The sequence below is a fragment of the Trachinotus anak genome, unplaced genomic scaffold, assembly GCF_046630095.1.
Source record: "Trachinotus anak isolate AG129_WGS33_773 ecotype Australia unplaced genomic scaffold, CSIRO_AGI_Tana_v1 ptg000034l, whole genome shotgun sequence".
In the NCBI taxonomy this organism is placed as follows: domain Eukaryota; kingdom Metazoa; phylum Chordata; class Actinopteri; order Carangiformes; family Carangidae; genus Trachinotus; species Trachinotus anak.
Genome location: NW_027273885.1, coordinates 845,137 through 858,365, shown reverse-complemented (window position 1 = coordinate 858,365; position 13,229 = coordinate 845,137). Strand labels below are relative to the sequence as shown.

Below are 13,229 nucleotides of genomic sequence, written 5' to 3'. Positions count from 1 at the left end.
ATGTCAGTTTCATGTCAAAATCAGTTCATCAATTCATTCTGACTGTGAATAAACAGAATAATCATGTGAGAACAAACCAAGGAGATTAGATGTTCTACTGAACAACAAAATAAATACAGTAGCTGAGTCAGCACACCTGTGCTGTTCAGGTCAGCAGTCATGTGACCCCACTTCCAACAGGATGCGTCAAGTAAAAATAAAAAAGAAAATGCAGTAATCCGGTTAACATTTTCTTTTCCACATACTCATGTAGGCGCTCTGTGACCATATTCCAATGAAAATTGAAAATCTGTTTGAGGATTAATTTTCACCTGCTCTACAGTGGAAATATTCAAATACAATTAGCAAACTGCAGCCTCAGTCCATTCACTTACATTCACATATCACTCCAATCTTTAGGGGGCAACATGAAAATGAAAATGCATCTGTCAGTCCTCTCATCAAGGCAGGTGATCAGAGAGGATGCAGCGTTGTCACTGTCATTTTGTCTGTGTATGAAACTGTGTTTTATATCAGTGCAACTCAATGGAAAGAACCAGAGGTCAGATTTAAAGAATTTTAAATGTGTCACAATAAGTGATAAGATGCTGAGAGACGTGAGTCTGGTGGTTCTTCTGATCCCAGTTCACAGCAGAGATGCAACCAGCTGTGGGTCTCAGTGCAGACCAGAGGGGGGAGGCCTGACGGGGCAAACATGACACAAAGATCCACTGTGATGAGCAGGATTCGGTGTTTTCTGAGTTTAAACAGAGTTTCATCAGCCAACAGGGAAATGAAAAAAAGAAGTGATGTGTATATGGGGACAGTTTAAGTGTGTGTAACAGCAGGAAAAGACCTTGTGTTCAGCCTCTGTCCTGCAGGGAAATGAGAAAAGTTGATGAATGTTGATGAGAAAATGAGGAATGTTTGCAACACTTGAAACCTGCTGCATGATTTATGAGACGCTGATAAACTGAGATCTACTTGTTAGAGCTGTTTTCTAAAATACTGATCATCAGGAAGGTACTGAACTCTCTGTGGAGTTAACATGTGTCTGGAAAACCCAGATGAAAGTGAGCAGGTTGTTGCTATTTTGCCTTGTTTTCCACATCTGTACCTTCAGTACAGATGTTCAATTCATTCTGACTGTGAATAAACAGAATAATCATGTGAGAACAAACCAAGGAGATTAGATGTTCTACTGAACAACAAAATAAATACAGTAGCTGAGTCAGCACACCTGTGCTGTTCAGGTCAGCAGTCATGTGACCCCACTTCCAACAGGATGCGTCAAGTAAAAATAAAAAAGAAAATGCAGTAATCCGGTTAACATTTTCTTTTCCACATACTCATGTAGGCGCTCTGTGACCATATTCCAATGAAAATTGAAAATCTGTTTGAGGATTAATTTTCACCTGCTCTACAGTGGAAATATTCAAATACAATCAGCAAACTGCAGCCTCAGTCCATTCACTTACATTCACATATCACTCCAATCTTTAGGGGGCAACATGAAAATGAAAATGCATCTGTCAGTCCTCTCATCAAGGCAGGTGATCAGAGAGGATGCAGCGTTGTCACTGTCATTTTGTCTGTGTATGAAACTGTGTTTTATATCAGTGCAACTCAATGGAAAGAACCAGAGGTCAGATTTAAAGAATTCGGTGTTTTCTGAGTTTAAACAGAGTTTCATCAGCCAACAGGGAAATGAAAAAAAGAAGTGATGTGTATATGGGGACAGTTTAAGTGTGTGTAACAGCAGGAAAAGACCTTGTGTTCAGCCTCTGTCCTGCAGGGAAATGAGAAAAGTTGATGAATGTTGATGAGAAAATGAGGAATGTTTGCAACACTTGAAACCTGCTGCATGATTTATGAGACGCTGATAAACTGAGATCTACTTGTTAGAGCTGTTTTCTAAAATACTGATCATCAGGAAGGTACTGAACTCTCTGTGGAGTTAACATGTGTCTGGAAAACCCAGATGAAAGTGAGCAGGTTGTTGCTATTTTGCCTTGTTTTCCACATCTGTACCTTCAGTACAGATGTTCTTACTTTTGTGTTACAGCTTCTGACGTTAACAAAGAAACAGAGCAGAAAAATATGATTCCCCCAAATCTGAGGTTGTCTTTAAAGAAAGTAAAACCACTTTCATCTGGAGAGAAACTCCACTTTCCTCTAAGTGTCAAACTAACAAGTAGAAACACAGACTGAGAAATGAAGGTAGAACAGAGAGCACAGTACATGTTGCTCATTTATAGTGAACATGACGTCTTCCTCTTCTCCTTGTGGCTCATGATGACGACTCAGTCAGACACCAGTTACATGAGCAGTTTGCCATAAACCTGATCAGGTGACAGGAAACTGTGTCACTGTGGTTGTGCTGCCCCCATGTGGCCAAAAATAAAAACAGCTCCATGTTCCGACAGGATCCAGCATCAGACACTGGTCTGACACGAAACACTGAGAGTCACTTTATTCTTTGCTGTCTTGACATCTCCTCCTTCATCCTCAGGACACCTGGCAGAGCAGGTGATGCTGCATCCATCATGTGTGGACAGGGAGGAGGAGCTGAGCAGGTGAGCGCCACAGACTCCGCCCCCTTCAGATCACCTGAGAGCTCAGTCCTGGAGCTCGGAGGAGAATCAGTGGTTGAACAGGTGTGATCTTTCAGACAGGACGTGGAAACTGCAGCTCTGTGCTCTGAAACCCAGTATTTCCAACAGCTCGCAGCACGTCAGGACGGTTTGACGCGTCCTGTCTGACAGAAGCATCATCCAGCATCAGCCAACACCTGATAATATAACACTCAGCTAAAAATGAAACTGCTGGTTCCCAACCTTTTGTCTTGTTAAGTTTGGACACCGTTTGAGGCTCAGGGTTAAAATGCTGCGAATCAACTGTTAAAAAAACTGTATTTTGAAGAAACTATCTGAGAAAACATAGAAGGTGATGATCCATAAACAAGTCAAAAAAGCTGAACAGACACAGACTTGACAGAAACGAGCAGTTTAGTTCATATTTTAATCAGATATATGCAGAATCTCAGTGTCAGTATCTGACTCATTGAAACCCAGTGAAAACAAATAACCCTTCATACTCACAACCACAGGCCACCAACACATAACTCATCAGTTTTATCAGTCTGAATAAACTTGGACAAAATAAGTTGATATTTATGGTAGTGAAACACACAGGTTATACAGCCTGTTACTGCTGAAGACACAACAGACTCTAAATATTGATTCATATGTGAATGAGAAGTGACAGAAATATTTCAAATTCATCTGATTGGAAACAAAATTAGACTGAAACACTTTTTCTTTTCACAGCAGGAGAGTTTCACATCTGTGACACTGAACCTAAAGCATCATAATGTGTCTGTTGTTGTGCAGATTCAATACATAAATCTGAAAATGTGAGTGACAGAGACACAGATCTGTCAAACAGAGAAAGTTTCTCTAACAGGAGGAGACTCTGTGCTGCACTAACACAGAGACACTGAGGAACCAGGAATGGACCAGAGTCCAAACCCAGGATACAGAGGCTGAGTGAAGGTGGTGTTGAAGGTGTGGAGGTGGATCAGTGAGTCAGAGGAGACTCTGTAGAAGGACAGAGAGCCAGCAGGACAGTCCACATACACTGCTGCTCTGTCAGAGACTGAGGAGGAGGAGGAGGAGGAGGAGGAGGAGGAGGAGGAGGAGGAGGAGGAGGAGGAGGAGATAGATGTTCCTCTGTTATTGTGACAGACAGAGTAACCATCATCAGAACAGATCAGACTCCAGGACTGATCGTTCCCTCCAAACCAACAGTTGTTTCTGTTTCCTCTCCTGCTGATTCCTCTGTAAGTCACTGATACAGAAACCCCTCCTCTCCACTCGACCTCCCAGTAACAGCGACCAGTCAGACCAGTTCTACACAGCAGCTGAGGACATGAGTCAAATCTGTCTGGATGATCAGGATACGACTGATCCTCCTCCACACGTGTCATCTTCCTGTTGTTGTCAGACAGTTTGATCTTTGTGTTCACTGTGTTTGTGTCGAGTGTGAGTTCACAGGAATCTGATGGAGAGAACAAGACACAGCTGCAGTTATTGATCTATCATCTGATCAGTTATTGACGACTCAATGTGCTGCTTTGTTTTCATGAATCAGTGAAAATCACACTTACACTTCCTCAGACCTGGTCTCAACCAGCGGACTCCAGCAGGCTCCACCCTGAAAGGAGGAGGGGGGTCAGACCAGCATGTTCTCTGTCAGCATGCAGACATGGACATTACATGGCTCTCACACACACACTGTTTTATTATTGTGTTCAGATGGAGGCTTGTCTGTTTGGACGCACATCCACAGAGAAACAGGAAGTGGAGTCTTTATCTTGTAATGATACGGAGCAGGGAGGAGACACGGAGAAAATATCTCATCCTTGGTTTTCTCAGTTGTGGTGTGAGACACTGAGTCTGTGACTCTGAAGCTGCACAAACTAATGTCACAGCAAATAAGATGAAGACACAAAGAGGCTCCTTCATGGAAACTATACTGGAGCTGCAGCTTCACTAGACTAACACACACACACACACACACACAAACACACACACACTCAGTCCTCTCTAAAGTGACCTTCATGTGTCACTTTGCTCCACAGTGTCTCAGTCTGTGACGTGTTAGATGAATGAATCTGACAGATGATGTTCACAGGTCACTGAACAGTTCAGCAGAAACATCAGTCCAGATGTTGTGTTTATTCATCAGCCGTCACACAGCAGCAGGAAACATACGAGCGTCTGTCGTTTGACTTCAAGTCAAAGTCCAGAGGAAGTCAGAGAAACTGTAGAGCAGAGAGGAAGAGGCTCAGAGAGGAAGACGAGTGAAGCTCCAGCTGCTGCACACTTTTCATTAAGGAGCCACTTTGTGTCTTCCTCTGATCTGGAGTCAGATTTGTTGTTGAAAAAACAGCTGTTTCATGTTAAAAACATTCCCTCACAAACACTAATTATTCACCTGTTCACCACAGTGAGTTTTTTTCCGACCTGAACAACAACAACCCTCTGATACGACTCACAGCAGCGTCTCCTGGAATCGTGCTCCTACGGCAGCAGGTGTACCAGACCTTGGTTGTCATGGTTACAGTAACAGCCGTGTGTACTGGCTGTGTGACTGTACCGAGAGCGGCCGACATCTACAGCTACAAGATGTTGCCTAGCAACAAAACCTGACTATGGGCCATAGAAACCTGCTGACAGACGACCTGTGGGCTGGTTGGTTACAGCTCAGTCTTGTTGTCGACAGCTGGAAGCCTCCGTATAGTTATTACATCTGTTTGTCACAGTTATGATTTACTGTGTCATAAATACAACAGATCTCATCATCACAAGATCAGGAGCTCAGAGAGGTTCAGTTGATTATTGATCATCAGTATTTTAGGAGACAGAGACATGATGGTGCGACCTGATTGAATTCTTTTATTTCCTCCCTGGTTGAAGACACTGGGAGATTAATGTCTCTGAGCAGTGGAGATGGTTTTATTAAACCAGCTGAAACGTCTCCAAGCTGCTTTGTGCTGATTCAGCCTGAAATAAAAAATAAAAACACAGCTGACAACAGCTGATTTCATTACAGTGAGATCTGTTCTCCTCAATATGACACAGTGAGTCATGATGAGACACTGGAGTCATCAGGAGAAAACTCCTCTTGTTTCTGTTCAGATCTGTCATCAGCTGTGACCGAGAAACTGTTCACAGCTCTTCTCCTCTATCAGACAGTGTCTGTCCATACCTGAGAGACTCCAGTCTCCAGTCTGGATCCTCCAGTCCAGCAGACAGCTGCTTCACTGCTGAGTCTCCTGGATGATTGTAGCTCAGGTCCAGCTCTCTCAGATGGGAGGGGTTGGATCTCAGAGCTGAGGCCAGAGAAGAACAACCTTCCTCTGTGATCAGACAGCCTGACAGACTGAACACACACAAAACCACACACAGGAACCTTCTGTCAACACTTGGTGGTCTGTTAAACAGTCATCAGATAAACAGGTTGATGAATCCTGACCTGAGAGTTTCCAGTGAACAGTGTGGACTCTCCAGTCCAGCAGACAACACCTTCACTCCTGAATTCTGCAGGTTGTTGTTACTCAGGTCCAGGTGTCTCAGACTAGAGGACTGGGAGCTGAGGACTGAGGACAGAGCTTCACAGCTTCTCTCTGAGAGGTTACAGCCACTCAGTCTGAAGAGGAAATCCAAACAAAAACAGTCACAAACTGACATTTTTCAAGTAAATACAGGCCTCTATCTTGCAAACGTCCCGGCAAAAAAAGTAAATCACACAGTAAAAGATTAAAAGTGTCCACGGCTTTGCCCCCCACTACCCCCAAGTGATTTTAAAGCACCTGAACTAAAATTATTTTAAGGGAGACCATTTTTAACAGTGTTTTAACAGGTTCTTGTGCACCCGTGCCCCACGTAGCACTCTTAAGAGTGCTGCGTTTTTACCTAACCCAAACTAACCTCAGACCTTCCAGTGAACAGTGTGGACTCTCCAGTCCAGCAGACAACAGCTTCACTCCTGAATCCTGCAGGTTGTTGTTACTCAGGTCCAGGTCCTTCAGACTAGAGGACTGGGAGCTGAGGACTGAGGACAGAGCTTCACAGCTTCTCTCTGAGAGGTTACAGCCACTCAGTCTGAAGAGATAACAAGGAATTAAAGAAGAAAAGAATTTATTTTCTCTCCTGTTGACCAAATAGAAGTGTCTTTATGTAATGATGAATAAATCCAACTATCTCTACACTTACACAGCTTTGTTGGAGGCTTTGACCACTGGCAGCAGCCTCAGAAGAGCCTCCTCTGAAGCAGAGTATTTCTTCAGGTCGAACACATCCAGATCTTCTTCTGATGACAGTAAGATGAAGACCAGAGCTGACCATTGAGCAGGAGACAGTTCATCTGTGGAGAGACGTCCTGATCTCAGGGACTGTTGGATCTGCTCCACCAGAGAACCATCATTCAGTTCATTCAGACAGTGGAACAGGTTGATGCTTCTCTCTGCAGACAGATTCTCACTGATCTTCTTGATGTACTGGGCTGTTTTCTGATTGGTCTGTGAGCCACTTCCTGTCTGTGTCATCAGGCCTCGTAGCAGGGTCTGATTGGTCTGCAGTGAAAGACCCAGGAGGAACAAGTCCATTTGGACTCTGTAAGGCCTCGTCCACAGCTCTCTGGTAGAAACGTGCTGGTTCAGGTTTGTCTCTGAAGACTTTTTTCCACCAGGATGTTGTTTGTTCCTCTGACAGCAGATTGTCCCCAGAGCTGATGAAGGTCATGTGGACATGAAGAGCAGCCAGAAACTCTTGAACACTCAGATGGACGAAGCAGAACACCTTGTCCTGGTACAGCCCTCTCTCCTCTGTAAAGACCTGTGTGAACACTCCTGAGTACACTGAGGCTGCTCTGATATTGATGCCACACTCTGTCAGGTCTGATTCATAGAAGATCAGGTTTCCTTTCTGCAGCTGCTCAAAAGCCAGTTTTCCCAGAGACTTGATCATCTTCCTGGTCTCTGGACTCCAGTGTGGATCTGTCTCAGCTGCTCCATCATACTTGACCTTCTTCAGTTTGGACTGAACCATCAGGAAGTGGATATACATCTCAGTCAGGGTCTTGGGCAGCTCTCCTCCCTCTCTGGTCTTCAACACATCCTCCAGAACTGTAGCAGTGATCCAGCAGAAGACTGGGATGTGGCACATGATGTGGAGGCTTCGTGACGTCTTGATGTGGGAGATGATCCTGCTGGCCTGCTCCTCATCTCTGAACCTCTTCCTGAAGTACTCCTCCTTCTGTGGGTCAGTGAACCCTCTGACCTCTGTCACCATGTCAACACACTCAGGAGGGATCTGATTGGCTGCTGCAGGTCGTGTGGTTATCCAGAGGCGAGCAGAGGGAAGCAGGTTCCCCCTTGATGAGGTTTGTCAGCAGCACGTGCACTGAGGTGGACTCTGTCACATCAGTCAGGATCTCAGTGTTGTGGAAGTCCAGAGGAGGTCGACACTCATCCAGACCGTCAAAGATGAACACAACCTGGAACTGATCAAACCTGCAGATTCCTGCTTCTTTGATTTGAGTGAAGAGGTGATGAACAAGTTCCACCAAGCTGAACTTTTTCTCTTTCAGCACATTCAGCTCTCTGAAGGTGAAGGGAAATGTGAAGTGTATGTCCTGGTGGGCTTTGTCTTCAGCCCAGTCCAGAGTGAACTTCTGTGTTAAGACTGTTTTCCCAATGCCAGCCACTCCCTTCATCATCACTGTTCTGATTGGTCCATCTCTTCCAGGTGAGGCTTTAAAGATGTCTTCTTGTCTGATGGTTGTTTCTGGTCTGGCTGGCTTCCTGGAAGCTGTTTCAATCTGTCTGACCTCATGTTCATCATTGACCTCTCCAGCCCCTCCCTCTGTGATGAAGAGCTCTGTGTAGATCTGATTCAGAAGGGTTGGGTTTCCTGCTTTAGAGATCGAGATCCCCTCAAACACACACTGGAACCTCTTCTTCAGGTTAGATTTGAGTTTACGTCGACAGTTTCCTGAATGAACACAGAAGAAACTTTATCAATAACTGATTCATAAAGAACACATGACTGTTTGATTCCCATAAAGAATACATATGTGAACATATATGAACATATATGAACATATTCCCCTCATGTGTTGAGATGTTAGTAAATGTCTCATTTCTCCATCATGTTGAATCTTTAGAGAAATCCTCTTACTGCTCTGCAGACTGTCAGCCAGCTCCTCCAGCTTCATCCTCCTCAGGAAGTTCACTGTGATCTTCACTAATTCCTCTCTGCTGCTCCTCCTCTGCTCTTCATCCTCACCGTCCAACACCTCCTCATTTATACAACTCCACTACTTTCTGGTCTGCAAAGTCAATTCTGTTCAAATCGTTGTGACAACAGTGAGAACCACTGTGAGTTCAACAATGAACTTTCAAACCTCATTGTATCTGATTTAGGTCAGATTAAAGCAGTTATTTGGTTAGTTTTTATTGTTGCATGGATTAATGTTTTTAATTATAAATGTTTATTTCTATTACACTGCATTAGATTCCTGTGTTTAATACCCTCAAGTTGAGGGAAATACTGAGATAGTGGACGGATAAATGAAGGAAGTTGAAGTAAAGTCAGTTTGATTCACTTTATTTGATTCTGGTTAGTTCTGACATTTTAATCTGATATGTAACTGCACTTGTTTTGTCTTTATGGATTTTGATTAACAGCGAACATTTAGAACACCTTTTAACAATTTTTGTAATTTAAAAAGTAAAATCCCAAGCTGACAGAACCCTCTCTCACAACTGACCTGTTCCAGAACCAGTAACTTACAGATCATTCTATGCTTCTTCCCACAGCTCATTTACACCAGTGTCTCTATTTACACTCACTGAAATGGTTCAACAAATGAAGTCTTCATCTTGCTCATTGGATGTGTTTCCTACAGGACTACTACACTCTGCCCACTCTAGGCTCCTCCAGTTTATCAACTGTGAACAGCTCTCTGACCTCTGACCTCTGGCTCTGTTCCTGCCTGTTTTAAAACAGCTCTTATTGAACCTCTCCTTGAAAAACCTACCTCGGATCCTACCACTCTGAAAAATTGCATACCTGTCTCTAAACTCCCATTTCTGTCCAGAGTTTTAGAAAAAGTTGTGTTCAAACAGTTATTAGCACATTTAACAAATAATAACCAGTTTGAAATATTCCAGTCTGGCTTCCGTTCACTCCACAGCCCTGAGACGGCTCCTCTTAAAGTTTACAATGAGCTCTTATTGGCTGAAGATGCAGGTTATTGCTCCATTTCAGTTCTTTTAGACCTCAGTGCTGCCTTCAACACAGTAGATCACAACATACTCATCGACAGACTGGAGAAGTGGGTAAGAATCACTGGTGTGGTTCTGAACTGGTTCAGGTTCTATCTCTCTAACAGGTGTTTCTCTGTGTCGATGGCTGGTTCAGTCTCATCTTCTGCTAATTCACCCTATGGAGTTCCCCGAGGTTCAATCCTGGGTCCACTTTCATTTTCTAGTTATATGCTGCCTCTTGGTGACATCATACGTCAATACAATCAGTCTGAGATCCTCTGGTAGTTCATTGTTCCAACGTCTAAGCTGAAAACCAAAGGAGACAGGGCCTTTACTGTCAACGCCCCTAGACTTTGAAACGACCTACCAGAGGAGATCAGACTTGCAGAGTCAGTTCCCTGTTTTATCTCACCTCTTAAGACACATGTTTTAAAAAAGCTTTTATTGCATGATACCTTTTTAATTTAATTTGATTTTCACCTTGATTTGTTTGGATATTTTGTTTGATTTGTTGGATGTTTAATTTCATTAGTTTGGAGGTTTTATATTTGACTCATGTGAAGCATTTTGTTACTTGTACTGAAAAGTGCTATACAAATAAATTATTATTATTATCTCCATATTTAAACCACATCACGCCCCCGACAGAAACACTTTGATTTCAGACCTGGTCCAACAACATGTCGTACAAACTGGTTCTTTTCTACAATAACCTGAGTTTCACTGTCAGTTACAGCTTACATCTGATCAGCTGATGGACGTCCTTCTTTAAAATCAATGTCCCACTCCTTTGACCGGTCGCTCTTGAAAGACACACAGCTGGGTTCAGGAGAGTCTGGTCTCTGCTGCTGGATCCTGAAACAACAACAGATCTGATTAATGTGCATGTTGAGGAAAAACTGATGGAAAATATGTTCAATCTTTCAATAAACACAACAACTCATTTCACAAGTTTAACACCCTGCCTCACCTGAAATCACCTGTCATCATATTTACTACATCCATATTATTTCTTTACTTTGCATTAGATTCCTGTGTTTAATAACCTCAAGTTGAAGGAAATACTGAGATAGTGGACGGATAAATGAAGTAAGCTGAAGTAAAGTCAGTTTGATTCACTTTATTTTATTCTGGTTAGTTCTGACATTTTAATCTGATGTGTAACTGCATTTGTTTTGTCTTTCTGGATTTTGATGTTTCTTCATGTGTAGAAAAAAATCAGTCATCCATGAATTCATCCATCTAATCATCATAAGCATCTTCAAGTGTAATGAAATTGAAAAAAGTTTTTAAAATTAACAACTGATGAAAAATATTTTAAACCTTTTAATTAACACAACAACTAACTTTTAGTGTGAAAGACTTTGTGTCAGTTTGAAATTCTGACCTTTGATCAACAGATTGTCTGACATAATAATGATGGAGCAGTGATGTGAGAGCTGAGCTCTGACATGGAGAAGAGTCATGGACAGTTAGAGATCCTCATCTCACCTCTGACCTCTGGTCTGGCTGGTTGTAGAGGGAGGGGCTCCCTCCTCTCTGTCCTCACACTGATCCATGCTGCTGGATTCACATCCACATCAGCTCACACACACTTTCTACCTTCATGTGGAGACAAACACAAATCATTCATCTGCACATCAACTCAACCTGACATCATTTCTCCTGTAAAAATACCAGCATTACAATAACACAACAACAGCACAACGATAAGCTGAAGGTGAAATGACTCAGGTAACAACAGGTGTTAACGAGTAAAACATTAAAAACTGCTCACATTACCTTCAGAGGAGAAAATAAACTGCGTCACAATGTTGGTTCAAAGTGAAACTAAAGTTCAACCAGGAAAATCTTCCCCATGATCATCCTCACCTCTCACCTGCAGGCTCCTCCCTGTTCACCTGCTGGACCCTGCCCTCCTGCGTTCCTCAGACACATTCTCTCAGTCTGAACTTTAAATTAATAAATGTCACAATCATCCTGCTTGTTTGTGTCTGAATCCGCTCAGGGTCCAAACTGAAATTACACCTGAACGTAACATTTGTCCTTAAACAAACTTGAATCCAACATCAAATCAAAAGGCCACTGATGCATCATGGGTATTTGGTTTAGAAAATATGGTTCAAACAAAGCCGCTGCATTTTCTTCATCAACTGATTTCTCCTCATGAGCAAACAAAGGAACAGAGGGTTCATGTCTCCTGCTCCGGTGGAAAACCACAGGTCCACCGAGGTGCATGCTGGTCCTAAACCAGACCACCTCCCTGAATCATCTCATAGTGTCACCCACATAAACACAACACTAGTTCACCTGAACTACTTCACTAAATAAGCAAATAATATAAAGAAACTAACAACAGAGAATATTATCAAAAATAAAACAATTTGATTAAAGTAATTCAGACTCAGAACAGGTGAATAAATGATAGAAACCAACAAACTAGTAAATCTCTCCTACAAAGTTCCTGCAGCGTAAATGGAGCAAACAAGAAGAGACGGTCCTCTCAGAATATACAGACTCCACAACAACAGGAGGAGGCCACAGGGCTCCTGTTACAGTGCCTCATTACACCACAGAAGAAGAAGAGGAGGCCACAGGGCTCCTGTTACAGTGCCTCATTACACCACAGAAGAAGAAGAAGAGGCCACAGGGCTCCTGTTACAGTGCCTCATTACACCACAGAAGAAGAAGAGGCCACAGGGCTCCTGTTACGGTGCCTCATTACACCACAGAAGAAGAAGAGGAGGCCACAGGGCTCCTGTTACAGTGCCTCATTACACCACAGAAGAAGAAGAGGAGGCCACAGGGCTCCTGTTACAGTGCCTCATTACACCACAGAAGAAGAAGAGGAGGCCACAGGGCTCCTGGTTACGGTGCCTCATTACACCACAGAAGAAGAAGAGGCCACAGGGCTCCTGTTACGGTGCCTCATTACACCACAGAAGAAGAAGAGGAGGCCACAGGGCTCCTGTTACTGTGCCTCATTACACCACAGAAGAAGAAGAGGCCACAGGGCTCCTGTTACTGTGCCTCATTACACCACAGAAGAAGAAGAGGCCACAGGGCTCCTGTTACTGTGCCTCATTACACCACAGAAGAAGAAGAGGCCACAGGGCTCCTGTTACAGTGCCTCATTACACCACAGAAGAAGAAGAGGAGGCCACAGGGCTCCTGTTACTGTGCCTCATTACACCACAGAAGAAGAAGAGGCCACAGGGCTCCTGTTACTGTGCCTCATTACACCACAGAAGAAGAAGAGGCCACAGGGCTCCTGTTACAGTGCCTCATTACACCACAGAAGAAGAAGAGGCCACAGGGCTCCTGTTACAGTGCCTCATTACACCACAGAAGAAGAAGAGGAGGCGGAAACATCCGGGTGGTGGTCATGGTCTTATAATACATCCCTGCTCCGCTA

At 43.5% G+C, this 13,229-nt stretch overlaps 1 protein-coding gene and 1 pseudogene across 1 annotated transcript; both read right to left on the bottom strand.

Moving 5' to 3' along the window:
• Positions 1–1,934: 1,934 nt before the first annotated feature.
• On the bottom strand, positions 1,935–7,904 carry LOC139614563 (NACHT, LRR and PYD domains-containing protein 12-like; annotated as a pseudogene).
• A 146-nt stretch (positions 7,905–8,050) lies between these two features.
• On the bottom strand, positions 8,051–11,322 carry LOC139614334 (NACHT, LRR and PYD domains-containing protein 3-like). Its single transcript, XM_071471474.1, has 5 exons — positions 11,306–11,322; positions 10,556–10,669; positions 8,724–8,888; positions 8,120–8,537; positions 8,051–8,072 (listed from the first exon to the last, which is right to left on the bottom strand). Exons 3-5 carry the CDS (start codon positions 8,758–8,760, stop codon positions 8,051–8,053), a joined length of 477 nt encoding a protein of 158 aa, XP_071327575.1. The 5' UTR covers positions 8,761–8,888; positions 10,556–10,669; positions 11,306–11,322.
• Positions 11,323–13,229: the final 1,907 nt, after the last annotated feature.

Excerpts from the sequence above, each read along its gene's own strand:
- LOC139614334 (XM_071471474.1), bottom strand. The coding sequence starts at position 8,760 with ATGAAGCTGGAGGAGCTGGCTGACAGTCTGCAGAGCA. Across the intron at positions 8,538-8,723 it reads GGCTGACAGTCTGCAGAGCA|GAAACTGTCGACGTAAACTC; the intron begins GTAAGAGGATTT and ends GTGTTCATTCAG. Across the intron at positions 8,073-8,119 it reads AATGTGCTGAAAGAGAAAAA|AAGCAGGAATCTGCAGGTTT; the intron begins GTTCAGCTTGGT and ends CTCAAATCAAAG.